The 27,165-nt window shown below is 44.2% G+C and overlaps 2 protein-coding genes and 1 long non-coding RNA gene across 6 annotated transcripts in view; 2 read left to right on the top strand and 1 right to left on the bottom strand.

Annotated features, from left to right (window-relative positions):
- The first annotated feature begins 2,442 nt into the window (after positions 1-2,442).
- On the top strand, positions 2,443-10,155 carry LOC112160815 (sal-like protein 3). Its single transcript, XM_024295640.2, has 4 exons — positions 2,443-3,425; positions 5,474-7,948; positions 8,029-8,336; positions 9,528-10,155. The coding sequence occupies exons 1-4, from the start codon at positions 3,182-3,184 to the stop codon at positions 9,876-9,878; spliced, it is 3,378 nt and encodes a 1,125-aa protein (XP_024151408.1). The 5' UTR covers positions 2,443-3,181; the 3' UTR covers positions 9,879-10,155.
- A 702-nt stretch (positions 10,156-10,857) lies between these two features.
- Positions 10,858-12,923, bottom strand: LOC118599335. Its single transcript, XR_004948645.1, has 2 exons — positions 12,815-12,923; positions 10,858-11,067 (listed from the first exon to the last, which is right to left on the bottom strand). It is a non-coding gene; the product is annotated as an uncharacterized LOC118599335 (long non-coding RNA).
- The window catches only part of atp9b (ATPase phospholipid transporting 9B), a 24,196-nt gene continuing 8,636 nt past the window's right edge, over positions 11,606-27,165 (top strand). Inside the window, exons 1-16 of one of the 4 annotated variants that reach the window (XM_024295618.1) lie at positions 11,617-11,748; positions 12,834-12,886; positions 13,577-13,750; positions 15,981-16,131; positions 16,712-16,825; positions 16,913-17,021; positions 17,316-17,374; positions 18,095-18,146; positions 18,432-18,526; positions 18,691-18,771; positions 20,401-20,476; positions 20,873-20,949; positions 23,341-23,501; positions 23,607-23,749; positions 24,765-24,889; positions 25,992-26,225. In XM_024295618.1, the coding sequence (XP_024151386.1) occupies positions 12,873-12,886; positions 13,577-13,750; positions 15,981-16,131; positions 16,712-16,825; positions 16,913-17,021; positions 17,316-17,374; positions 18,095-18,146; positions 18,432-18,526; positions 18,691-18,771; positions 20,401-20,476; positions 20,873-20,949; positions 23,341-23,501; positions 23,607-23,749; positions 24,765-24,889; positions 25,992-26,225 (1,665 nt within the window). In that variant the 5' untranslated portion in view covers positions 11,617-11,748; positions 12,834-12,872. Of the gene's footprint in view, positions 11,749-12,833; positions 12,988-13,576; positions 13,751-15,980; positions 16,132-16,711; positions 16,826-16,912; positions 17,022-17,315; positions 17,375-18,094; positions 18,147-18,431; positions 18,527-18,690; positions 18,772-20,400; positions 20,477-20,872; positions 20,950-23,340; positions 23,502-23,606; positions 23,750-24,764; positions 24,890-25,991; positions 26,226-27,165 lie in introns of those variants that run through there. The other 3 variants (XM_024295605.2, XM_024295610.1, XM_024295629.2) reach the window with 3 other exon arrangements.

Here is a 27,165-nt window from a genome sequence, read left to right as displayed (position 1 = left end):
TTATTTCTGGGTTGGATTTGGAGGTAAAACTACTAAATGGTTCGAGCGCGTCTGTGTCTGCAGCTCACCGCTCCCCCAGGGGTTGGTTCAAATACAGAGAACACATTTGATGAGTGACGGTAAATCCCAGAAGTCAGAAGAAGAAATGACCAGAGCTGCATGTCAGGATGCACATGTGGACTCAAGTCCTTTTCCTGCCGATTCAGCCAGTCAGTCCAACACCACCTGACTACGGTGGCCCTGAAGTGCAAATCACTGGACACAAAAGCAATCACAACAAGAATAAAAAAAAAGAAAAACAATTAATAAAAATACAACTTTACATTTTATAAATGTGAAAAGATTCTGAATTTACTCCGTACTAATCATAAAAATTTAATTAGTATGCGGACATTGAAGAAACATTTGAAAAAACTCCATCATTTGTCTTCATCCAATCAGTGATGTCTCTTTTGCTTTCCAAAACAATTCATTTTTATTTTGTTTCTTTTTTGGGGGGATTTTGTTTTGATTTAGAAAATGTAATGTTTTTTTTTTTTTTTTGCTTTCTTTAAAAATATGTTTGTGTTGAGTGATTTGATGGGGTGATTGTCACTTCAGGGCCACCGTACTGGATCAGGTCCTGTCTCTGGGTCAGACCGAGCCTCACCAGAGGAGTGTCTAAAGGAAAAGTCTGAAAGTTTCTGCAAATGCCAGACGTGCAAAGCAGATATTAGAACCAGTTCTGAGGGTTCTGGATAGAACAGGTCCTACTCTATATGCTCCAGACTGGTGACTTTTGTGAGGGTTCTGGTTGATCATGTGTCAGTCACGTGTTTCTGTCATGAAGAACTGAACTGACTCCTGTTTATCTTCATCAACTGAGGATTTTCCAAAAGATTTTTGTTGAGCTTTTAATTGAATTTTACTTCTTGATTAGTATTTATTTCTTTTTACATGTTTTTGCTTCACTTAGTTGTTTTATTTATTCACATTTTGCTCTCTCACAAATTACCCCTTTTTTATTTATATAGTTTAAAATTATCTTTAATTTTGTTTAATTTTAACAGCTAAAACATGAAATGTGTGATTAAAATAGTTTGTTTCATCTTCCCACGTCTGTCCACGGCCTCAAAAACGAATCCAGGAAACCTTTAGACTGACTGGAATCTCAGATGAAGGGATTTATTTGAATTAATACGCAGCAGAGTTTATTTTATGAGTGAACACGTTGTGTCGTGTCTTTCCTGTCTGGTCTTCAGCTCACACCAGGGGTCATGTGACGCCCCGCTGTGTCCTCGGGTCATATTTCATTGTTTCGGGGCCGGCTGCTGTCATGTCATAATTAAAATCCAAACAGCCGTTATTGATCGTGTTATCAGGCGACTGCAGCGAGCGGGTTCATCAACCCACACAGAGATTTATGAACATTTGCAGCAAAAATACCTCCTGTGTGAGTGTCAGTGTGTCCCCTTCCTACACCTGTTATGGCAAAGGTTAAGGGCTAAACCGATTGGTGCGTCCCATCTCTATCCACAAGAGTTAAATCCTGTAGTTTTTTAAGAAGACACTCCAGTGTGAGTTTTTGTCGTTCAAACTTTCAAGTTTCTGAACTTCATCAGCATCTTCCCATTTCTTCTAATAAACAAAGATTATAGCTATTTTTTTTTTTTTTTTGCTTGCAGTACAAAAACAAAAACAAACACAGACTGTTTAAACTGTCAGGGCATGAGAATTGTCAAAACCAGCATTGTGATCATTCCTTCATGGAGAAAGAAAGTTCTGTTTGCAGCAGTAGATGAAAATGTTCTTACATCAGAGGGAGCGTAATTTCGAATTCTGAGCCTTTTTGAAACTCTTCTTACACTTTTATGAAGTGTGTTTTTCCTGGTGGAGTTTTGCTCAAAGGGAGGAACAATCCCTCCTCCTTCTGTCAAAACTCTGCTTCATTTTTGTGATTTTTCTGGATGGAATCAAACAATTGTGGATTCACGAAGACACTGGGGAATACTTTTTGTTAAGAAAACAAAAACAAATAGAAGGTTTTTGTTTGATGGATGTAACTGCGGTCAGCGCTCGTCCCTCACGATGAGAAGGTCCAGGTTCAAATCCAGCCGGGACCTTTCTGTGTGCAGCTTCCATGTTCTCCTCAATTGCGTTTCTCCCACAGTCCAAAAAAACCTGCTTTCATCAGTGTCTTTAAATTGTCCGTAGGTGTGCATGTGTGGCCCTGCAATGGACTGGTGACCTGTTCAGGTATGTACCACCTTCATCCAAGAGAGTGTAGGCTCCAGGAACCTGATGAGGATGGATGGAAACAACCGTCTGGTCTGGTTTGGTTTGGTTCTGTTTGGCTTTGCTGTAGCTTCATGACATCCATTCACAGATGAGATCGTTTTGGCTCCTCCCTCAAAGATGGAGAGTGATCTGGTTTGGTGAGACTGATCTTTATATCAACACCAAATCAAGGTTCCAGTGTCCAGGTGAACTCTCTGCTGTTCATCAAAGTCTGCAGAGACCAGATAGGTCAGAGGAACAGACAGTTCAAGGAGGTGTATGGGGGGTCCTTATCTCTCCATAGCAGGGGAACAGCAAGACATGTCGATCAATCAGTTGTTGTGTTGTCTGCAGCTTTTAATAAACCATAAATTAAGGCACAAAAAGAGCAACAGCTGCTGCGGTGTGGAGTGTCTTTGTCCCTTCAGCTCTAGAGTCAAACATTTTCAAGCAAACTCCCAAAACTGCTCTAAACTCTCCCTCCTCCTCCTCCTCCTCCTCCATCACCGCGGAGCTCTTCTCCAGCACGGAGATGCTCTGCAGTCGTCGTGACAAATGAGGTTCGAGCTCCATCACCTCCTGGAGGAAGCCTTTGGTGGTTGGTCAGGGCGCGTCTAATGACGCCAGAGGCGGAGGCAGCGCGAGGAGATGCCGGCTGAGCGCGCGCAGACATCTTTACGCACAGGTTGGCTTTACGCACGGATTTGGAGACTCCCCGCTCAGTCCTGCACGAGCTCATCCGGGAGCCCAGAGAAGAACCCGTTTCAGAGGAGGGCCCCGGAGGCCCCGGAGACCGCCTCGCCACGCGCCCGGCGCTCCGGGATCCTTGAACGCACAGAAACTAATTATTATTAAGCGCCATCCCTCCTTCAATTTCTTCAGCCAATCACCGATCGAAGGGGCAGCTGAGCTGCGCGGGGTTTTTATGCCCCCCTCCATCATAATTAGCCTGACATGCGCAATCTGCACGCGAGCGTCAACAGCCACCGAGCGCTTATTTCACCGAGCCCGCGCGCCTGCAGGCCCAGTCACAGCTCGTAGATGCACCGGCGGAGGGAGCAGCGAGTCCCGCGCACGGATCATCATCATGTCCCGCCGCAAGCAGGCCAACCCGCAGCCGCTCCGGTCAGACGAGGACCCGCTGGGAAGCGGCGTCCGCCACGCGCACGGTACGGAACCGAAAAGTTTGGAAAGTTTCTAGTTTATTCCAGCTTTAAGTTTGAGCCCAATTTCTTTCAGTAAATATTAACATATATTTTAATGCTATCATAAAAATCATACTCATAGTTCATTAAATTAAAAGTTTAGTTTTTGTAGTCAGGTTTTCTTAATTTAGGAAGATGATAGATATAGCACAAACATACATAGATAGTTTAAGTTTGATTATTTTGTCCAAAACTTAAAAAGAAAACTCAAAATGTATCTGAAACAGTGTTAAATTAAAAATAAATCAATTGATTTTTAAATGCAATCACATTTAAAAGAATATTATCTGTGTTCTACACTATTTTGGATTCCCCCACCACCATTCCATAACCTTGAGTTAAAAGTTGAATCATCCAAAGTCACCTAATTCCTTTAAGTTCTAGTTTTCCTTCAATATTTGCATAACTTGTAACAGGAACATATGAAAAAAAAGCATAACAAATGTATTTTTATCATATTTTTCAATTTACTATACCAGGTAGATATTCTTCATTTTTATCTCAAGTTCTTCTTCAAGGATAAAAGTAATTTTTTTTTTTTTTGGTCCTCTTTTTGTTTTGTGGAAACCTTTCTGGGGCCTGCTGACTTAATCTTTGTGAGTTTGACCCTAGTGCTGCTGACCACATCAAAACACAGTTAGTCTGACCTGAGGCCGGAGTCTGCTGCAGGTCTGTCTACTCCCCGCCTAACCTCAGAGGGGACGGATGTAAACCTGTGTGTGTCCCGTCAGCGTTCAATGAACCAGGATGGGGGCTTAAATAACCCTGTTTTGTTTGGAAGTCCTCTTGGAAGCCTTTAAATCATAACTGATGGCTTCTTTGTTTTTCCTGGAGGAAAGGAGGAAAAATCCGGAGCAGAAACAGAGAGAGTTTTTTTTTTTTTCCTCCAGTGTTTGCTGAATCGCACGGGTGATCCTGAGACCCCCCACCCGGATGAGCAGGGCTGCCTGGATTTCAGCGCAGCAGATAGTTCTGCTGCTCGACTGTGCCACCCATCAGAGGGGAAACTCATGTGATTTTTCAAGAACAAACCTATTTTTGCGCTCACATAGCAAAATAAAACAAAAAATCTGCACAAATGGGGTCAGAAAGTCCCTTCGCAGAACATTCTGCAAAAACTCCCAATTTTATTTTCTCCTCAAAGTTCCAAATAATCTTAATTAAAACACCCAGCTTTGCTGTGATGCAATGATTTGGTTTTCTTTAAGCACAAAAATATAGAATTTTGTTCAATAAGGAAATAGACCTGCCAAAACAATAGAAAAATTAACTTTATTTAATATAATATTTAATAACAGTTTCACTGTTCTCCAAGAAGCTTTCTTCATTCTGAAATAAAGCTGGTTTAAAGAAAAAAGCTTGGAAGAAATGACCCCTCACTTTTCTGAAGTGTCTTTAGTCAATTTAAACAAAAATTAGTGAGATTTTAAAGTTTCTGCTTCTTCTTCAAAAGGAAAAGAAAGTAAGGAAGCAGTTGGACTGCAGCACATCAGGAGGTCTGAACTCTGGATGACTCCTCAGTTGTTACTGACTGATGCAAAATTATAAGTATTTAACGCCGCTTCATGACAAGGATGGATCGGGATTTTTCAGGAGAATCCTGTTCTTCCGACCACCGGAGCGCGGTTGATGCTAAAAGGTGGAGACGAGCTGAATTACATGAACGCACAGGAGATCGATGCTCATGCCTGCACTTTTATAGTTTGTCCCAACTGAGATGTCAAATGAGTCATGTCATTGATGTCACTGAGCCTCATTGATTTTTGTTTTTGGATGGAGAGATTTGGAGAAAATTCTTTACTTTTTCCTTTTTTTGTCTATAAAACCAAAAAAATGAGCAGAAACAAAAAACAAATTGGTTTAGGGGTCAATTTGAATTATTTTAAAAAAATCGAAAATATTTTCTGGTTTTCTGTAAGTTCATTTTAATGTTTGGCTGGGGATCATCTGGCAGATTTCTTTTCATTTTGTTTTTTTAAAAACACGGATTCTGATGTTTTTTATCTCTGCAGGCGCGGCGGACAACCCTGATCATGAAACGCACTTTTGCCCCAGAGGCTGCTCTCACTTCTCCACTTGGACCGATCTGAGCCAGCACCAGAACTTCTGCGAAGACCATCCCCACATCTTCAAGGACAGGGCAGCTCCTGAGGAACCCCCACTGGGGCCCTCGCCAGCTCCCAGCGCGGCGTCCAGTGACTCTTCTGCGGTGGAGTCCACCGGGGGGACGATGGTGAATGAAAACGACAGTCTGGATAATTCAGAGGCGGGAAGAGAGTGGGAAGAAGGGATGGAGCTTGATCCCTGCCCACAGGACAGCTACACCGCATCGTCTAGCCCCCAGCCCCCGGAATCAGCCCCCTCCCCACAGAGTTCTGGTAGCTACAGCATGCCCGGTACCAACGTGACGCTGGAGATCCTCCACAGCACCCGAGTGGCCGTGGCTCAGTTTTCCCAGGGGGGTCTGGGGGGGAAAGCGGCGTCGGCCCCCCTCCCGCTGATCCTGCAGCAGCTGTTGGCCCTGCAGCAGCAGCAGGTGCAGCAGCTGCAGCTCATCCAGCACATCTGCAGCCAGGTCGCCGTCATGAACCGGCAGCCAACGCAGGCGGCCTTGAACCCCGCATCCAGGCCTCTGCCCACGCCGCCGAGCCCCTTCCCTTCTCTGGCCATCATTCCTCCCTCCATCCTGCCTCTGTCCGGAACCATGCCGTCCTCCATCAACGGCCAGGCCGCCGTGTCTCTGTCGCAGCCCCTCCCTCCACAGACTCTGTGTGGACAGTCCTCGTTTCCAGAAAGCTGCACCTCTGAGAGTTCGGCCCCCTCTTTGCTGCCTCAGCCCGCCTCCCCTAGCAGCAGCAGCACCCAGACGCCAACCTCCTGCAGCCCCCCGTCCCTGACCCAGAGCGGACTCCCCAGCTCATCTTCCAGCCTGCCGTTTCTACCTCAGAGTCCCCCGAGCGCCAATTTCCCCAACCCCTTGTCCAGCATCGCGGCCACCGCCAGCGCCCTGGACCCTCTGGCCTCCCTGATGAAGCTCAGGAAAGGGAAGCTGCTGCTGGACGCAAAGCCCCCCCCAGAAGAGCCCTTCTTCAAGCATAAATGCCGGTTCTGTGCCAAAGTGTTTGGCAGCGACAGCGCCCTGCAGATCCACCTGCGCTCCCACACGGGCGAGCGGCCCTTCAAATGCAACATCTGCGGCAACCGCTTCTCCACGAAGGGCAACCTGAAGGTGCACTTTCAGAGGCACAAGGACAAGTACCCCCATGTGCAGATGAACCCTTTCCCCGTCCCTGAGTATTTAGACAATGTGCCAACCAGTTCTGGGATTCCCTACGGCATGTCCGTTCCCCCAGAAAAGCCCGCCTCTTCGTGGCTGGACAGCAAGCCGGTTGCTGCTCCTCTTCCTGCCAGTGTGGGTCTTCCTCTGTCCTCCACCTCTGCCAGCACTGGGGGCTCTAGTGACCTTGTAAGTGCAACCCCACCTGTTAAATCTCCTTACCAGGCAGCACCTGGTGAATGTGTGACTGTGTGTCCTAACCGTAGAGGCACTGAGGCTCCTTTCTCTCCCGTTTCAGAGTCTCACCGTGAGACAGGGGCCTCCCAAACACTGAAAGCAGAGGGGGTACACCTGCCCCACACCTGCAGCTCCACAGCAGGAGCCAGCCCCTTCACAGAGACACCCCGCACTGTCACCACCCCAGAGCCCGTCCCCTCCGCTTCCTCTGCCTCCTGCTCCCCTCCCGCGACCTTCCCGGCCGCCGAGCCGCCGGACTGCATGCAGACGTCGGAGACCTCAAAGCTGCAGCAGCTGGTGGAGAACATTGACAAGAAGATCGCAGAGCCCAACCAGTGCACGCTGTGCCAGCGCGTGCTCAGCTGCCAGAGCGCGCTCCGGATGCACTACCGCACCCACACCGGCGAGAGGCCCTTCAGGTGCCGAGTGTGCGGCCGGGCCTTCACCACCAGGGGGAACCTGAAGACCCACGTCGGCGTTCACAGGGACAGCCCGCCGGCGCAGGTGCAGCACTCGTGCCCCATCTGCCAGCAGAAGTTCACCAACGCCGTGGTTCTTCAGCAGCACATCCGCGTGCACGTGGTGGGACACGTTCCTGACCCCACCGCGGGGGACGGGCTGAGCGGCAGCAAGCTGACAGATGACGACTTAATGGAGGATGAAAAGGACAGCGTGAAGCTCATGGGGGGGCTCAAAGACAGCAGCTTGCTGAGCACCTCAGAAGGAAAGGTGGAGAACAGCAGCCCACACCTACCTGACCCCCCACCCCCAGGGTCAGCCTCTTCCTTTCAGAGCGGCTCACAGGGCTTCATGGTGGCGCAGGATGAGCCGGACCCCCAGCAGCTCTCTGTGAAGAGAGAGCGGTCCAAGTCTCCAGCGTCTTCCTCAGCATCTGCTCAGGGTCCCAGAGGAGAGCCCGGCGTGAGGGAGGGGGCGCCATACTGTGTTGCCTTCCAGCTGAGCCAGGACAGAGGTGAGGCTCTCCTCCTGGTGACGTCGGTTCTCATAACCTGCCGGTAACCTGCCCTTTCCCCCTTTCTGCTCCCGCTGCAGGTCATAGCCCCCCTGGCTTCACCTCCCGCTCCCTAACAGCTGAGCTGAACGGCATGATGGCAAGGCAACCACCTCCCTTCAGCATCCACATCACCGCTGCCTACCCGGCACCTGGCGGCCCACACGCGACCTCCGCGCTCGCCCCCGTGCCCCCACGCCGATCGGGGAAGCAGCACAACTGCAACGTGTGTGGGAAGAACTTCTCCTCGGCCAGTGCCCTGCAGATCCACGAGCGCACGCACACCGGGGAGAAACCGTTCGTCTGCTCCGTCTGCGGGAGAGCCTTCACCACCAAAGGCAACCTGAAGGTGAGCGGAGGGCACTTTAAATTAAATTAGAAATAAACAAGACTTAAGACAAACAGATTCTGGACTCATTACTGAAGGAAGAAACTTGACTCTTAAGTCCAAACCAGCAGAAAACCTGCTGTCCTGCTTGAAGGTTTTGGAACTTTTCACATCGGAAAATTTCAGTTTCAAAACTTTTGGCCACGTTGTGGCGCATTTCTTCATGTTTGCTATGTTTTTCTGTTGCTGACTTAAAGGAACATTATTATTTTGGTTGTACTTAAAGTAGCAAACATGAAAAACCTGCTGTGTTTACTAAAGGGCTCAAACTCACATTTCCTGCATGAGAAAAAGTTTAAGTGCAAGTTTACGATTAAGCCAAGGGAGATAACTGGAGCTCTAGTTGTGTTTTAGCCATTTTATGCAAACATAATGAGGTTTTCGATGTCTGTATGTAACACAACAGGATGGAGCTTTGAACGGGCTAGAACTGTGTTTTTGAAGCGCGGTTTGTACGCGATAAATCTTTACTTTTACACCTGTTATGGGGCAACTTCAGACTTTGATAGTACAGACAATACATTGATTTTTCTGACCGTAATTGTCCAAGTTCTTAGAGTCAGTAAATGCACCCGGACTGAAGTTACCACCCTCATCGATTTTGATTAGTCCTTCGTGTTAGCCCCGCCCCAACACACCAAAACGGAGTCAAAAGTTTTGAAACTGAAAATTTTCTAATTGGAAAATGGGCAAAAAAAGATTTGAAATTGAAATTTTGAGTTTTGAATCCTAAAAAACAGAACATTTGAAACATATTTTAGAATAGCAAAAAGTTTTACAGTTTTTTGGCCAAACACCAATATTTTTTTCAATTTGTTTTATTTGGGTTTCAAATCTTTATATCCCCAGTTTAGCTCCATAGATTTCCTGCTTCTTTGGCACTAGAAGTGTTCAACTTTTAGCTTGTAGGGAGTCTTGATCTCATGAATCATTTATTGAAATCAGTTTAATCCAAAAACAGATTATAGCTTCTCCTCCTTCAACGGCTCAACTGCGACTCCAGCATAGAACTTATGTAATGATCTGAGCAGTTCTAAGTGCGATTGAACATGAAATAAAGCTTTTACGTAAATATAACAAGAGATTAGACACCAGAACATGTGGCTCTGTGACCAGCAGAACCCTCTTCTCATTCCCAAACTGTCCTTCCAGGTTCACATGGGAACCCACATGTGGAACAACGCTCCAGCCAGGAGAGGCCGGCGACTGTCAGTGGAAAACCCTATGGCTCTGCTGGGAGGAGATCCTCTGAAGTTCAGAGAGATGTTCCAGAAGGATCTGGCAGCTCAAGCTGTGAGCATGGAGCCGGGTCTCTGGAGCCGCTACGCGGCAGCCATCACCAACAGCCTGGCGGTGAAGAGCAACGAGATCTCAGTGATCCAGACGCCGCTGCTCCCTCTGACCGCGTCCGTCCCCGGCCTCACCAGGACTACCACGGACCTGGGAGGCAGCAGACATTTTTCCTTGTTGGTTGATGACACCAAACAGATCGGAATCAACTGACGGATGCTAACATTCTAATTTTTTTATGCAAACGACCGGGACAGACGAACATTTGTGAACAATCTCTGTTGTTCATCATCAATGAGCTGTAGCCTATTTGTCGTGTTGTTTTTGTATCCACTCAACAAGTTGAAGCCCACCCCCTTTGAACTGTGCTCAGCCGCTCAAAAGCAATCAGGCATCGAGCGCACGTTCTCCCGCTGATGCACAGCCTGTCCCACTGTGACCCTCTCACCTGTTCGGACTGCAGGGGGACCCAATAAAGAGCAGAACCCAACACTGTGTGTTCAGTTTCTCCCACGCAAAATCAATAAACAGAAACTAAAAACATGTCTTACTTTTACTTTTATGGAGGTTTTATCAAATTATAAGAACTCTATGATGATTTGATTCAATTCTTTTTATTTTTAAAGCGCTATTTCACAGTGCTTCCCAAAAAACAAAACAACCTTCAGAATGAGTTTATTTTAGTCACAATTGATACATTCCAATGCCGCTCAGTCATTTCACTAAAACCAGATTAATTGTTAACCTAAAGGGATGAACAGATTAAAAACTAACGGGTTAATGTGTATTTCCTGTATCGAGTAAAGAAAGTGACAGAAGAGAGAAAAATTCCATCTAATATCAGGCCCTGACCCCTAAAAAACTGTCTAAGAACTGTACAAATCCTCCATCGTGACATCATGATTGGCTAAATTAGGTCATAAACCATTTTAAAGCCGTGGCAACTCTTTTTTGCACGTTTCTTAAATAAATAAAAAGTGAAAATTAACAACATGGACTGTCGCTTTCAGGACACTTGGAACTAGGAGCATTTTTTTCCATTTAGAAGTTCATTGACACTTAACAGCAAATAGGAATTCAGACAGTGCATGGTACCAGAACCAGGACAGAGAAACAAACACTGGAACATCTAGAGTGGGGCAAACAGGCAAGTTAGGTTACTTATTGCATCTTTGAGAGAATGTGAAAAAAGATGAGAAAAGAAACCAGGAAGTAAATAAGAAATGAGGAGCTTGGTGGGGAGCTTAAGGTAAAAGTGCATTGAGAACACGGAGGGAGGCCAGTTAATGGGATTTGGACATCAATTTTGGCTGCATCCTGGACGCCCTGGTAAGGTATTCCAGACATGTCTTCTATAGAAGAGGCCCTGGGGGGACTCTCATCTGGCTTTAGGGCTTATTTCCTGGAAACGGTCAAGGAAGTTCATGTTGGCTGTATGGATGGAAGCTGCATGAATAGAATGAAAATCACAACTTTTCTGGACATCCAACAGAGGACTCACATATAATCGTTTAAATATTTTAATCAAAACTTAGTGTATAAACATAAATTAAAAATCTGGGTTAAAGGGAAAAAATGCAAAAAGACAAACTCTGATTCTGTGTGCAATAGTTTTGACTCTGGTTTTAAAATTATTAAAGTATTCTCTCTAAAATATGTACTTTTAAACTTCACTCTCTGCTTTTGAAAAAAACAAAACATTATTTACAACCATAAATCTGACATTTAATTGGATAAATAATCACCCATTTCATGTAAACCGAAAATGTATCGTTTAAGTGACTAAATATAGGTAGAACTTTGTCATTGTTAGTTTATATTTAGTTTTTATGGATTGTAGCAACATGAGGCATTTTCTTTTGACTTAAAGTTAAATCAGAAAACATTAATGGCGTTTGAACTTCCTCTGCAAAGGAGAGAGCCAAAATTCCGATTTTCATGAACGCAACAGAAAGCTTTCAGGGGTTTAACGTGACGTCACGACGCGATCTTGTTCAGCCAAGATGGCTGACGGCATCCCGTTAAATCCGATGCGGAAGAATTCGAGGAGGCTGCCGTACTACTACTCCGCCGGACTGCCGAGGTATGAGCGGGCCCACGGGAGCTCCGGGGCCGGCGGGGCACTGAGACAAAGCCGAGGGTCATGGCTCGGCTGCTTCCCGGGCTTCCGGAGCAAATTGTAGCGGTTAGCTTGCGTTGCTACCTGACAGCTTCGCGGCCATTCCCCCTCGACTGAGAGCATAAAGTTGAACATTTAAGATAACCGCCACCAATAAGGTCATCCAAACATGACCTCCAGCCCTCCCCTTCTGCTGGGAACAGCGAGCCTTTAACATTTATTCTCCGGTTTTAGCCGCTCAGCTTCCGCTGTAATTTTTTATTTGGTCACGTGATCTTTCAAGCGCTTGATCACATGTTAATGAGACACCGGGGTCTAAACTTAGTCCCAACCTGGTCTAAAACAGTTGTTTACCTGATTTTAATTCACACCTAACCATTCCAAACCCTGTCTGAGGCGATTTTAACCCAATTGGGACCTTTTCAATCCCATTTTAAACCGAGTCTAACACTGAACTCCAATTTAATCCTAGTCTGCACCCATCGAAACCCTATTTCATCTCAGTTTGAACTCATTAAAGCTTGCTTTAGTCTAAATCTCTATTTATCAAAGCCCGTTTTAATACCAGTCGAAACTCATAAAATTCAAGTTTAATATATGTCAGAACCTGTCAAATCCCATTTTAATCTGAGTCTGAATCCATCAAAATCCTGTTTAATCTCATCCTGATCTAATTGAAACCTGGTTTAACCTGAGTCTGAACCCATCAAAACCTGATTTAATATCAGTCTGCAGCCATCAAATTGAGTTCGATCTCAATCTGAACCCATCAAATTCTGGTTTAATCTCAGTTTGAACTCATTGAAACCCATTTTAATTTCAGTCTGAATCCATGTAATCCCAATTTGAACCCAATCTGAACCTAATTTTTCCCAGTTCAAACCTGGTCTGAACCCTGTCTTAATCTGATCAGAACCCATACCCACCCAAACCTAATCTGAACCCAATCTGAACCCACCTTAACCTATTCTGAACCTAATCTGAACTTGTCTAAACCTAGTCTTTTAACCGGTCTGCTCTCATCACTCACCAGCGTGTTCACTTTTCAGACTGGACCAGGAAAAACTCAGAAAGCTTCAGGCTGAGGGATGGACAGAACCAGGTACCAGGAGTCCACCTGTCAGCTGTGCTGGAAGATCACACACCTGTCAACACTGATGAGGAGGGAAATTGTGACAGAAAAGTGTCTGTTGTTTTTATGATGTGTGTGAATTATTTGTATTAGTGCAACCATACCTTTGCAGTTCTGCATATAGAATCCCAGGGTCACATAGTGATTCTTTTGTCTGAGAACTCCTGTAATTTAGTCCAAAATGGGTCAAAATTGATGCTAAATTGTGCTCTTTTTTGTTTAATTGTTCAAAACAGACCCACTAGTTCCTCATTTGTCATCTAGATTAAGGGTAGAACTTGTGGTTTTGGTGATGGGCTAAGAGAAGGTTGCTACTGAAGTTTTAGAGGGTTTATTAGAAGCTTGAGGAACCGGGTCAGAATGTTTTTCAGTCACCTGCACATTCTCATTCTATCAGAGGCTTGATGTGGGAACACTCTTCAGGTTGTGAAGGTTTTTCATAGGAAGATGCTGTTAAAAGGCGTTTAGGTTCTCACATATCTGCTGATGAAGAGCAGAGGACCTGAGTCAGAAACTGTGATGATGGTGTTCTGAAGTTCTTCCTCCCACCCTGTCCCCTGTCTCTGTTTGAGCTTTTCCTCTGGTCTTTTCCTCTGATCTGATGTGGCGTGTTAAAAAGTTTCTGAAGCAGCTCCACCTTCTCCTCCTCCTGTCTTCCAGATTTTCTGTAGAAGATGATTCATCCAACCTGGATGAGATGCCTCTGATGATGTCGGAGGAAGGCTTCGAGAACGAAGAGAGCGACTACCAGACGCTGCCGCGGGCCCGACTGAGTCAGAGGCGGCGGGGCCTGTGCTGGCTCCTGCTGGGGGGCTGGAAGCTGCTCTGTGGCAGGTATGCTGTCCTCCTCCTAAGAGGGGGGTTGGTGTTTGATCATGCATTGATTCCATGCACGTTATAATGTCAGTAAGTTTGCTTTCTGACGATCGGTGTGGATTTCAAACGCACCGGCAGTTGTGCATGACGTGCAAACAGGGGGATGAGGGCGTGTGTTTGGTTGAGTCCCTCGCTGCGCACCATCAGTCCAAAAAGACTTTCAGGTCAAACGGGACGGGGTTGTGGGGCCGGATCCGTCTGACGGGTTCTGTCCTCTAAAGACGCTTCGTCTTGTTTGTTTACAGCAGAACGGCAGAGCTGAACATTTATGAACAAATGTTTGTCCTGCGTGTGATCCCATTGACGCACACTCATGTACGAGCTGGGGGGTGCAGCTGCATATTGATCCCCCCCCAACCGCCCCCACTAATGAACAAATCGGATTTTTCACAGCTGACCAGTTTGATGCTTTCCAGTAATTTTCTGTGTGCATAGTGTGGGATTATAAAACACAAATAATTCAAAGCGAATAAGCCGCCCCTGTTCAAACGGCATATTATTTGAAAAGCGTTCATTTGCTCAAATAACGTCTCTTATGAATCCGGACTGAGCGCGCCCAGAGCCTGAGGGCGCCGCCGCCAACGCAAACCCACCGCCGCTGTTTGGTTTTACATTTTGCCAGCTTGCTTAAAAGGTGGAAAGGCCAAGTCGCCCAGCATGACGGTGTACACTGCCGCCCTCAGGTGCCAGCTCACACCAGACCGCTCTCATTGAAACGGAGCGCGCTCTGTTTGCTTTTGATGGCAGATAATGGAGATAAGCCCACCGCCACCTGTTTGCGGGTTCATGCAAAGTCACTCAGCTGGAAGGTGGATGTCAGAGTCCGTCTGTCCTCTGAAAATACCATCAACTCACACATTCAGACGGTCAACAAACAATGAAGGAGATTCACCTGCTGCTGAGGTGGATCTGCGCTGGTGAGACCTCTGAAACAAACTACCTGAGCAGAAGAGCGTCAACAGCTGCTGTACTGTTGTTCTGTCACTCATTCATTGATCTCTGGGGGTGCACAGTATTATTGTGTCAGGATTAGGCCTGCGCAATAAATCATAATTTACTGTAATATCAGAAATATCACTAAATGGTGTAAACTGTGATAAATGGTTAGCTTTAATTTTGACACGCATGCTTAGACAATCTCATGGTCGCTTGATTGGTCAAATAGAGCCTAGATCACGTCAGCGACTTATCAATAGAAGCTCTTTTAAGTTAGGTGCCTGTTTTCCATGTAGAAGTGGGTCATTTAGAGTAAAATAGTGTGAATGCTAAGTAAACATTCACACTAAACTGATTCTCCTGCTCCTTTCCGGATGTTTTTGGGGAAAAACTCAATCACACTTGAAGCGATTTCAGCAATCTTAGTATCAAAACGTTCAGCTCGTTCAGGACATTGCTGGTCGTACTTTTGTTATTGTTGTATTTTATGGTTTTTAAGATTTTACGCAATTGATGCGATTTTTCAGCCCCATTCAAAATGAATGGGAAATTCTTCAAATCCTTCAAAACTTTTGAAACTTTGACAATCTTGTATCAAAATTTTTAGCACAATCAGGACATTCCTGCTCGTATTTTTGGTATTCATGTAGTTTTTTTTTAATTTTATGTAAGTTTTTGCATTTATTTATTTTTAGCCCCATAGAAATGAGAAATTCTTCAAATATTTGATGCACTTTGAAATTTACACAAAAATGTTCAGCACGTTCATGCTTGTACTTTTGGTATTCGTACCTTTTACGCATTTTAATATTTTACCCAATTTGTGCAATTTTACAATAAATTATTTGTGCACTTTCTGCAACTTTAAAATCCTTTAGCATTTCGCAAAAGCTTTAGCTTTATAGCTTTAGCATTTTCAACAAATCCTTTAAGAAATTACAGTAAATTTCTTTAGCAGTTGACTTTTATTTAGATAAAACAGCCGCAGTGAAATAGAAATGATGTATTAGTTTGTTTGCAAGTTTCCTTGTATCCCTAGTAAGCGTATCCTTTCATTATGAGGTGCTGCTCAGTGTGGCACAACTGTTGCTGAAACAAGGACCGGATTCCTCTGGACAGCAGAGATCTGTCGAGCCAAAAGTTTTCTTTGGTTTACTACTGTATTTTTCCATCCATGGCCCAGAAGACTCTGATGAAACTTGATGTTTGCTGGCTCGATCTCACCGCAAAGCTTCTCCGTCTGCTTTCTCAGCTGCTGCGACTGTCTGGTCCGTCTGTGTCGGAGGAGGAAGGAGCTGAAGGCCCGCACCGTCTGGCTCGGCTGCCCGGAGAAATGTGAAGAGAAGTACTCCAAGAACATCATCAAAAACCAGAAGTACAACATCCTCACCTTCGTGCCTGGGGTGAGTTTCAGAAATCAAGTGTCTAATCTCTCGCTGTCCTTGAGCTGCACATCATCAACCCCCCACCACCGTGCTTCGTGTGCATTTTGTACGAGACTGTTAGATTGATAACTCACCACCTTATGTTAAAACCAAATGACTTCAATAATAAAAATATGAAGGTTAGCCAGTTTTTGGAGATTAAAAAAGTTCAGTTTCACTAAAGAAGCAGATGATAAAGGAGGAGTTGGGCCTGGTGGAGCTGGACCCATGTTGGTCCGTGCAGATCCATCAGAGGATCTTATTAAAGTGTGGACAACCGCGTGATTAAGAAGACTGCGCCATTAAATGTCAACTGTCTGTTGGAAACGTAGATATTCTCGCCAAAAGCCTCCATTTCTCTCTGTCCTTCTTGAATTATTGAATACGCTCAAATTGAGTCTAGCTGGATGCATTTCCCCTGAAGGTCAGAGGGTTCATTAGATCCCAGCACCTGGGATCGTCAGTGACAGGACGCCACGCTCCCATTATTACCGGCGCCACTCAAGACAGAAGAACTGCAGCTCTCCTTCATGTTCCCTCCATCTTTTTGTCCTTCCAGATTCTCTATCAACAGTTCAAGTTCTTCCTTAACCTCTACTTCCTGGTGGTGGCTTGTTCCCAGTTTGTACCGTCGCTGAAAATTGGATATTTGTACACATACTGGGCCCCTCTGGTAAATAAGTTCCTCCTCCAACGTTCACTCTAAGTATGATCATGGTGAATTAAAATCTTGTTTTTTGGTTTTTTTTTTGGCACCTAGGGTTTTGTGTTGGCCGTTACCATGGTGAGGGAGGCGGTTGACGAAGTGCGGCGCTGTCAGCGGGACAAAGACATGAACTCTCAGATGTACAGCAAGCTGACAGTAAGAGGTCAGACATCTTCTTCGGTGGTGTTTCATAGTATCTGAAAGAGGATTTTATCAGTTGTGGGTTTAATCTTCACCTCACAAAATGCAGCAGGAGTGAGGTCACGATTAGTTTTTCCTTTTTAAACCCGGGGAACTGGCCCTTGAGGATTGGACCCCAACAAGCTCTAAAACACAGAGATTTAAAGCTGCAGTTGGTTTTTGGTCAAACGCAGATGTTTATTAAAGTTTGGGAGGAGAGCTGAAGCTGTGAAGTTTTCTCTATGATTCAGATCTGATTTCATTTCCCCTCATCCAGGAAAAATTCAAGTTAAAAGTTCCGACATACAAGTTGGAGACCTGATTATTGTTGAAAAGGTAAGTTTTTAATTATGTTTAATTAATTTAAGTAATTTTTTGTTGATTAACTTTTCTACACTTGTTTGTTTGTGGGTTTGTCTCTGATGGAAGAATTCGAGGATTCAGATTTGCTTTGTCGTCACCTCTGGTCTCTCGTTAGAAATTTAATATTTTTTTACAAGTGTTTTATATAAAAGCATCTTTTTGAGTCTGTGCGGAGCTTCTTTTGGTTCATCTAAAGCTCCATTTATGCATTTAGCTCCTTCAACTGTTTTGCAATGAAAACCTTCAAGAGATTCCTGATTCTTCCTTGTTGCTCACTTATGGTTTTTGAAATGTGACACCAGTTTATGCTCAACAAAATGAATGACAGAAGTTTTAAAACTTTCAGCAGATTTTAAGCCAGAAAGATTTTCAGGTTTTCCTTTAGCTTTACCATTTATCTTATGTTTTGCATTCATTGGCATTCTACGATATTTATTGGCAAATTGAGCTTTTTAAAATAATATAGCAAATGTCAGCTGTAAAAGTTTTATCTATTAGCATCTATACTTCCATCTGTTCTCCAGCACTTTTACTGTGGAAAAATAGATTGTCCTTTTACCCTCTCAGCTACACTCTTTGAAATCGTGATTGGAACGCTGTGGGACCGTTGAGAAAACTGTTCATATCTGAAGATCTACCCCCCTGAAGAATGCTTTCATTAATCTTTCCATTCTGGTATTTCTGTGTTTGCAGAACCAGAGGATTCCTGCAGACATGGTTTTCCTGAGAACGACAGAGAAGACAGGTGAGCATCTGGATTGGGATGGAGGGCTGGGATTGTTTTTGCAGGTTTTAACTCAACTCTCACTGCTGGAGTGACAGAGCATCAAACATCTGGATTGTTTCCGTTTTGATCAGTGGGCGGGGCTGAAATGGCTTATTATTACAACAGGAAGTGAGCTGCTTCAGGAGGCGGCCATGTTTCCTCCACCATCAATGGCCTCCTGCTCAAACACGATCACTCGGACTTCGACTATTTGTCCGACTTCTGCCCTTCAGGCTGGTCCTGATGGAACTCGTGTTTTTCCAGGTGCCTGCTTCATTCGGACGGATCAGCTGGACGGGGAAACCGACTGGAAGCTGAAAGTGGCCGTGGGCTGCACGCAGCGCCTGCCGGCGGTGGGGGTACGGCGAGCTGACTCACTTCCTGCACATTAGACGTTCAGTGACCAATCAGAGCACGGGATTTGATAACAGTATACCATTAGAGTGGAGGGGGGATACTGGACATCTGGGGGGGGGGGCAGTTCATGAAGAGGAAGAACCTGAACTCTGTTTCTTCTGCTCAGGATCTGTTCTCCATCAAAGCTTTTGTCTTCGCCCAGAAGCCTCAGCTGGACATCCACAGCTTCGAGGGGAACTTCACGCGGGTACGCTGCTTCTCCCTCTGGTGGTGGGGGGGGGGCACAGCTTTGTGATGACAGTCAGAGTTTGTGTGTGCTTCTTCTTCTTCGTTCCTCTAATGTCACAGACAGGTTCCCTATCCTGCCGCTGCCCCCCCCCCCTCTTTATTAACAGCAGATTAGTGCAGCCCCCGCAGGGAGGGAAGCTCCAGTACAAAGGGGGGCTTTGTGGTCCGTCTTCACTCTTGGCCACACACCAGGCGAGCATTTCCTGCGCTGATTCACCGCGCACAGCCTTCTTTAGCGGGAGAAGAAACCGTGTTCCCACAGTTCTGAGCAGCAGGCTCCCCTATTTATTGGGGGGTGGGGGGGGGTCATGGTCAGACTCAGTTTGATGCCAACGATGGAGCAGTTTAACCTTTCATACTCATCATGTCCAGCAACAAACTGGACACAGCTGTCTCAGTCAGGATGATATTTTTGTACGATCTCTAGACAATTGTAAAGTCTGTGAACTTATTTTAAAATATTTATATTTGGCACCAACAAAAGCAAAATGGGATTTTTTTTTTTTGTTTGTTTGCATTTGACAGAAGCTCAAATAACTTCTTTTCAAAATAAAAGATGCTCTGTGCCAAAGTGGAGCTCGTAACCAATGTTATGCTGCAAAGATAATGTTTTTAACTCATAAAAGATCAAACTATAAAATCTGTGCATTCTGGAAGTTGCGTTGAGCAAACAAAACATCTTCAGGTCAACAGGGATGTAAAACCTACATAGTTTATCTATCATCTATGTGCACCTCAGCCATCAATTTATACATTTAACTCATCTAAATTAAGTAATCCTTACTAAAAATGTATATATATATTTTATTTTTCTTTTATTTATCTTGTTTGTTCATCTTCCCCTCTTTGTCCTCAGCAGTCTTACACTGCTGGGTTTTGTTATTTTAGTTTGGGGTTGGACCTTTGTAGTCTTAGTTTACGGGCTTTGTTTAGTTTTCTTTAGGTAGTTTTGGGTTATTTGACTTATTTTATGTTTTGCCAAGGAACCACCAGGAGGATATAAAACAGCCACACGTGGCTCTGGAGCCGCAAACATCTTTAATTTCTCACAGGCATGAATTTCCAAACTCTAAATATTTTTTAAAGTAACAATTTGTGGTCTAAAGCAGTTTTTTGCTCATACTTTCTTCTTCTAGAATAAGGTGTACTGCTGTAGCGCGATCGCCACCTAGTGGCCAAACTGAAACACTCTCCAGGAGAGGCAGAACAATTGTCCGTTTAAGAATCCATGTAACACTGTATGACATGTAACACGGGGATCATGCAGTATAAAAATGAAAAAATGTAATGAATTTAAAATTTCTGTCAAATTTTATATTATATTTTACATTCTAAAAAACAATGTTAATAAAGTTATTGATTGTTCATAAGTAGATCCATGTTTTTTCTAAATGTGTAAACTCAAAATTGAATTGAATTAAGTAGATCGAAAGAATCGAAAAAAAAAAATCTGAACTGAATCGAGCCGGGCTCTGGTGAATCGAATCGAATTGAATCTAGAAATTATTGAAGTAGCTGCTTTGTTTAGCTAACATGTATTGAGGTGAAGCTGGACTTCAATCTGAAAGTTCTGGTCTGTGATCTGCAGGAGGACTCGGACCCTCAGATCCAGGAGAGCCTCAGCATCGAGAACACCCTGTGGGCCAGCACGGTTGTGGCGTCTGGTGAGGAGAACTCCTTTTTTTTCAGAATTTCACTGATGAGTTCATCATTTGCTTCAGCTCACTCCCCAAAAATGAATTTGTGATAATTGTCACGTATTTCTGCTTTTGTGGAGTCCTGTGGACCGGGTCTTCAGAACTAGGGTCTCTATTCATTTCTGCTTAGTGGTTCTGGAGTCAGACCTGAAGAGGGAGCTTCATCCGCCTGTTTGAGGGCTTGTCGATTTCTCTTCAGGTGTAATCGTGCCTTTGGCCTCCATTAGGATCATTTGATATTAGTGACTCATCGTCTGTAATGAACATGAGAATAAAGGTTCGATCGGCGCTCGTGAGCTTCCAGAGGAGCTCGGGTGTCATCGCCGCTGCAGCGCTGACCTTCTTTATGTCGACCTCTGGCAGGAACGGTGATCGGGGTGGTGATCTACACGGGGAAGGAGACCCGCAGCGTCCTCAACACCTCCGACGCCAAGAACAAGGTGAGCCTCCTCCCTTCCTGAAGAGTAATTAGGATCACACCTGGAGTGAGTCATAAAGGGGGCGGGGTCACTTCCTCTCGCTCTATGAACAACCTGAGGAACTATCTTCTCTTTTTCTTGACTTTTTCCTGAGTTGAAGTATCAGCCCCCCCCCGACTAGGGTCTGGATCTGCTTGAGTCTGGGCTGAATAAATATTCATGTGGGGCTCCGGCTTCTTGGTCAGGTTTCTCACGTGTCGGGGGGCCGGAGCGGCTCGTCCAGCCGTCCCTTTGACTTTAATGGCCTGCAGAATAATGGAGTTAAAAAAAATGCACTTTTATTCACTGATAGCATCTTTTTCTTGAGGTAATTGAGTCACCCTCCGCCCCCCCCACCCCTTCTGACTGAATAAATAATGACTTCATCTGATCCCCAGTTAAGGCCTGGAAAATGTGGAGCGGCTATTGTCTGGGTGGGGTGCGGAGGGGGTGTCTCTCCTTTTCATGCGTGCTCCGTCTTCCCCGTCTTAATTTTTCTTCATTTTAATCTGCCAAACCCACCATTTTTCTCAATTGCTCAACCATGAAGCGTGCAGTGGTGTTTGCAGTGGGACATACCCCCCACTCCCCAGCTTTCCCTTTCTGCTGCTGGGAGTTTAACAGAGATGGATAAATCAGTCACACTGGCCCCCCAGTCCTCAGGGAAGTGCTTTCGGTGGTGTTGGGGGTTCAGCCAGTGAAGGAATTTTTTTTCCTGCTCTTTATTTATTAGAGCAGCTCCTTTATTTGAGGGAGGGGGCATGTGATGTGCTGTTTTGTAAGCGTGGTGCGTCACATGAAAGCCTCTGTGTTGGAGGGGCTTCTTTATCTGATGTCTTTTTTTTCCCACATGCTCTATTGGCAGAGAGAAGCACTTGAAAATGAAAAGATCCGTTCGGCTTGTGAGTCGTTGTAGTTTTCTTGGATGAGTGGTGATGCTGTTCTTCATGTGATGAAGAGTCAGTGCTCTGACAGCAGACCCCATTTAACCACGAACTTCAAAAAATATAATCAATGTTTTACAGACAGAATAAGTTTTAAACGGCAAGTATTTTCAAATTTTCTTTTGTTTTATTAGTTGACTTTTTTTTTCTTGTTGTACTTAAGAAGCACTCACTAAAAATATCAGTTTAACATTACTTTTTAAGCTATTGTGTCATAGAATATGTGTAATAGTTGTAATAATAATTTAAGTTTATGCAACATTTAGTAAAAGTGAACCCCCAGGATAATCTGTTGGACCAACAGGCATGTTAAAAAATGAACAGAGGATGAGTGATAATTACCAAAATGCCCGGATCAATAACTGTGAGACAGCTGGACAAACCCTGCGGTCATGTGACTGTTTGTTTTGGACACATTTAAAGCTAGTTTTTCATCTCTGTGACTGTTATCTTGACTAGAGATCCACCAATATTTTATTTATTTTATTATTTTGGTCTTTCTGGGCTCATACTAAATATTTGCAGTCAAGAATTAATTTGGAGTAAAAGTGAAAATATTTGTATTAAATTTAGAATAATAAAAACACTTGTAATTATCTTTGTTTACTTAAAAATGAGTAAATAAACAAGCAAGATGTTTTTTTTTTAAAGGTTTTCATAGTAAATAAAGTACAACTTTGTCATAAACTAATTGACTTATCTTTGTGATAATTTGAAACAAAAAATGCTCTGTAACATATCTAATGAGATCATTTAAAATTGTAAATACATCAATAGAAAGTTCCCTTGAAGTTTTAGCAAATGTTTTCTACATCTACTTTGATTGAGCAAGCATTAAATGGTTAAGCTGCACAAGATCACAGATAATCGGCCAATCCCTAATCTTGACCACATACGATTCCATCAAAAAAAAGTTCTGGAGTTGATTCATCAGTAGCTGTGTTTACATGGACACCCGATCAGAATAAAAATGCGCCACATGTGATCTTTCACATGTTACCGCAGTTGATGATCACCTCTCATTGAAAAGACCACGCCCCCATTTGAACTGGAAAAGTTCACCACGGTGTTGTTGTGGACATCAGCTCCAACCACGAAGGAAAACCGTTTTATACTTTACATTTAGCTTTTAAACCAGCTTTAAACAATAGGGGAAAGTGTTGCTTTTTGACTTAAAGACTGAAACTCATTCCAAAATCAAAAGTGGAGCCAGCTCAGTTCCCAGGTTCTCCTCTAGGTTGAATCCAGACTCTTTTCATTCACCAGGGTTTGGTGTTGCTGCTTCTGCTTTGTTATGAGTTGCCATGGCAACAGGATGTGATGCTGCGAGACACATCGGAGAGGATGTTTGTCCTTTAGGAATTTCTGAATCTGATGTGAGCTGGAAGAAGAAGATGCTTCTCTGACCTTTGACCTCTTGTCCCCGCAGGTCGGCCTTTTGGACCTGGAGCTGAACCGCCTCACCAAAGCCCTATTCCTGGCCCAGGTCATTCTCTCCGTCGTCATGGTCGCGCTGCAAGGATTTGTGGGTCCCTGGTTCCGAAACCTCTTCCGATTTGTGGTGCTGTTCTCGTACATCATCCCCATCAGGTACTGTGTGGGTCAGGAAGACCCAACATTGTTGGTTCTGGTCACACTCCTGTAAAAAAAGATCCGGTTTCCTCTGAACTTGAGCACTCTCTGCTGTCTGTGTAGTTTGCGAGTCAACTTGGACATGGGGAAGTCTGCGTACGGCTGGATTATCATGAAAGACGAGAGCATCCCCGGCACCGTGGTCAGAACCAGCACCATCCCAGAGGAGCTGGGCCGACTGGCCTACCTGCTGACAGACAAAACGGGTACGCTGCAGATCCGCTTCTGAACCGTCCTGCTTCTCAGTAATGTTTGCACTATGTTTGATAGCTTTTGTTAGAACTTTAAAAAACCATAATATTAGAAAAAACTTTCAGCTGAAGTGAGATCCCAAGATGTGTCTAAGAAGACACAAGTCCAGCTGAAGATCCACCCGTCCTTTAGAGAGATGTGGAAGCATTTCAGCGCAGATGTGGCATCGATGATGTGTTCCTCCTTTACAAGTGGAGAAAAAAGCCTCTGGTGGCAGAAATATTGGTGCTAAAAAAGTTTAAATTGACTGATTTTTTTTAAGCAATTCTAATTTAAATTTAAAACTCTACTTTTTATGCCCGTCTTGGGACACAAAAGACGATGACATTTTCTGACTGTAATATCCCGAATTCCCAGAGTCAGTGAATGTACCAGGAATGAGGCTTCCACCCTCATCGATTTTGATTGGTCCTTCGTGTTAGCCACACCCCCAAGTACCAGAATGGGACCAACGGCTTAAAACCTGAAATTTTCAGATTTAAAAAAAGTATTTGAAACTGAAATTTAGAGTTTTGAAACATAGAAACAGAAAAAGTGAAGCCTAAAAAAAATTAACTTATTTAATATTTGAAATTGCAGAAAATTTCAGGCATCTTAATTTTTTTTATCTTAACACCAATATTTCAGCTTGATTTTTTTTTTTTTTTTCCCACGTTTTTTTATTTGGGTTTCATATCTCTATAGCCCCGATTTGGCTGCATACACTTATTATCGATTAAACTTGAGCTGAAGGAGGATCAGGCCCCTGCAGACATGATGGGAGCTTCACTGATCCGTCCGATCTTAAGCAGTGATACATTTTGGGAGTGACCATTTTCAGTCTGATTTTATCTCCCAGCTGAGTGTGAGGACTCTGAATCTGTTGCAGCAGAGACATGATCAGCTGGTGTGACTCGTGTCCTAAGATCAGTCGTTTTGGAGCTTCTGCAGACGCTGTACCTGTAACGTCTCACCTGTTCTGAACTGCAGGGACTCTGACTCAAAACGAGATGGTGTTCAAGCGGCTGCACTTGGGGACAGTGTCGTACGGGGCGGACACCATGGATGAGATCCAGAGCCACATCGTGCAGTCGTACGGACTAGTGTGTGCACAGGTGAGCTTTAAAGACCCACATCAATCATCTTCTGAGCTATTATGTCGTTTTTAGCCAAAATCAAATTGTTTTCTAGGACATAGTGTCTGCAGAGTGGCAGTAGTTTATTTGAAATTTGCCACTGAGTTGTGGGCAGGACCGTTAATGCAGAGCAACCCCGTCCCCCCTTTCCATCCCTATTTCTGAGATCTCTGAGTTTGTGGCCAAACCACAAATAAGCTCTTTTTTTTAGACGACATGTTTTCTTCCACTCCTGATTCACAACAATTTGAATAAAAAATGCTCAGATATGCATTTTTGAGCTTAATTGCCTTCATAAATGTCATCCATCATCAGAAAAATGCCAGAAGAACATGTTAAAAACACAAAAATCACAATTATTATCAGAGTGGGTCTTGAAACTCAGAGAAACTAGCGAGCAGTTTAAGGCTCCAGAAAAATCAAGTGTTAAAAGTTGATTTACACCTTTGCCCTTGTGAGCAGATGCACTAAATTACTAAAAAACACAATACAATATTTCACCCCTCCCTTTCATTTTTTAAAACCATTTTTATATTAAGCTAAAGACTTCCAGGAAAGAAGCCCATACTGCTCATTCATCATGCAGGGTCCCTCAGAGACTCCTCCTCCTCTTCCTCGGAGCTGCAGTCTGACAGAATGACATTGTTTGCTGTTGGCCGGTTCCAGAACAGCTGCTCGGACCGGGACCATCTGTCCCGCGTCCTCCTGTCACATCTCAGCTAATTAAACCCAGCCGAGTGGTGGTCACTGTGACGTGCACGAGCTTTCCCGGCTTCTCAGAAGCCGCTACAGACAGTAAAATCAGAACAGACCATCACAGAAGTGCAGCTTTATGTAGTGAAATGTCCCAAACTGACCCTTTTGTCTTCTTTTAGACTCATGTTTAAAGCAGATATGATGGGGAAGGCTTCCAGGTTGAACCTAAAGACGCAAGAATGACGTGTGAAGTGTAGAAATGCATGCTGGGTAAATGTGTAGTCAGAGATGCTGGTGAAAGACTGAAGCAAGTCAGGTGTAACGCGCTTCTTGAGGTTCAGTTTCTCCATCTCTCCATACCCTGACCTCCACACGCTTGTCGCAGCCCCAGGTGAACGCGGCGAGCGGCCCCGCGCCGTCAGGGAAGACCCAGACGGCGGGCCCCCGAGTCCGTAAGAGCGTCAGCAGCCGCATCCACGAGGCCGTGAAAGCCATCGCCTTGTGCCACAACGTCACTCCTGTGTACGAGTCGCACGTGAACGGAGAGACGGAGTCCGCAGAGGCCGACCAGGACTTCACCGATGACAACCGCACCTACCAGGCCTCCAGTCCAGATGAGGTAAAGCAGACGTGTAGACGCCTGCAAGCCGAGGTTTTTGAAAGGAAGCATCTGAAATGTTCAATCTGTAGTAAATGTTTTGTCTTGATGGAACATTTGGCTGCAAATCTGATTTAAAATCATGAAATACTGCTTTTTTTTATTGGTTCAAACACTGAAATATTTTCTTTACATCAAGCTGAAGGTGTAAAAAGGTTGCATAACAAGTCACTTAGCTTTAGGTGTGAAGCTCTGGTGGAGCTAGAATATTTTAATATGAGGCGGCGGGAGGGGGGATGAATACTTTGGAAAAGTGTCAAATGGAAGACCATTTCAAATAAAAGAATCAAAAATACGTATTTCAAGCACTTTTATTAGTATCACTGTTATTAATATTAAAACATCAGTTATTTTAGCTGTTATTAGTACCTAAAAAGCTTGAATTGATGATTGTTTTAATCTTTCTCAGTAACGATAATAATATTGAGTCAAAAATTGAGGGGAAAGCTTTTTGCTCGTCTCCTGTAGCTCCGCCTCTAGTGGGGCGTTGTTACTTGCGTCTGAAAAATGCAGACTGATTCAAAGATATAAACTATTGACATACTGGCGTCTATAATGCTCGTTTTCATTTGTTGGATACATGATAATGTCCTGTGAAGTGTGCATTATCAAGGCTGAATGGTTGCTTATATGCGTTAATTTATGATAATTCACACTTCGAAGGGCTTTATTCTATACATACCACAATCACATACAAAAAAATAAAGTTGATTACAGTTGATTTTTACCACTTTATACTTGTTGTTTTCAATTTAGATTGCTTTCTCACATTTTTATATTTTTCTTATTTTTTATTTTCATATTTTCTCTATTTGAGTTGACATCGACCTTGCCTGCAGCGACAAAGGAAAGCGATGTATCTGCCAATTGTCATGATAAAAATAAACAGTTTAGAGAGAAA

This window comes from Oryzias melastigma, linkage group LG11, assembly GCF_002922805.2.
Source record: "Oryzias melastigma strain HK-1 linkage group LG11, ASM292280v2, whole genome shotgun sequence".
In the NCBI taxonomy this organism is placed as follows: domain Eukaryota; kingdom Metazoa; phylum Chordata; class Actinopteri; order Beloniformes; family Adrianichthyidae; genus Oryzias; species Oryzias melastigma.
This window is presented reverse-complemented; position numbering and strand designations above follow the sequence as displayed.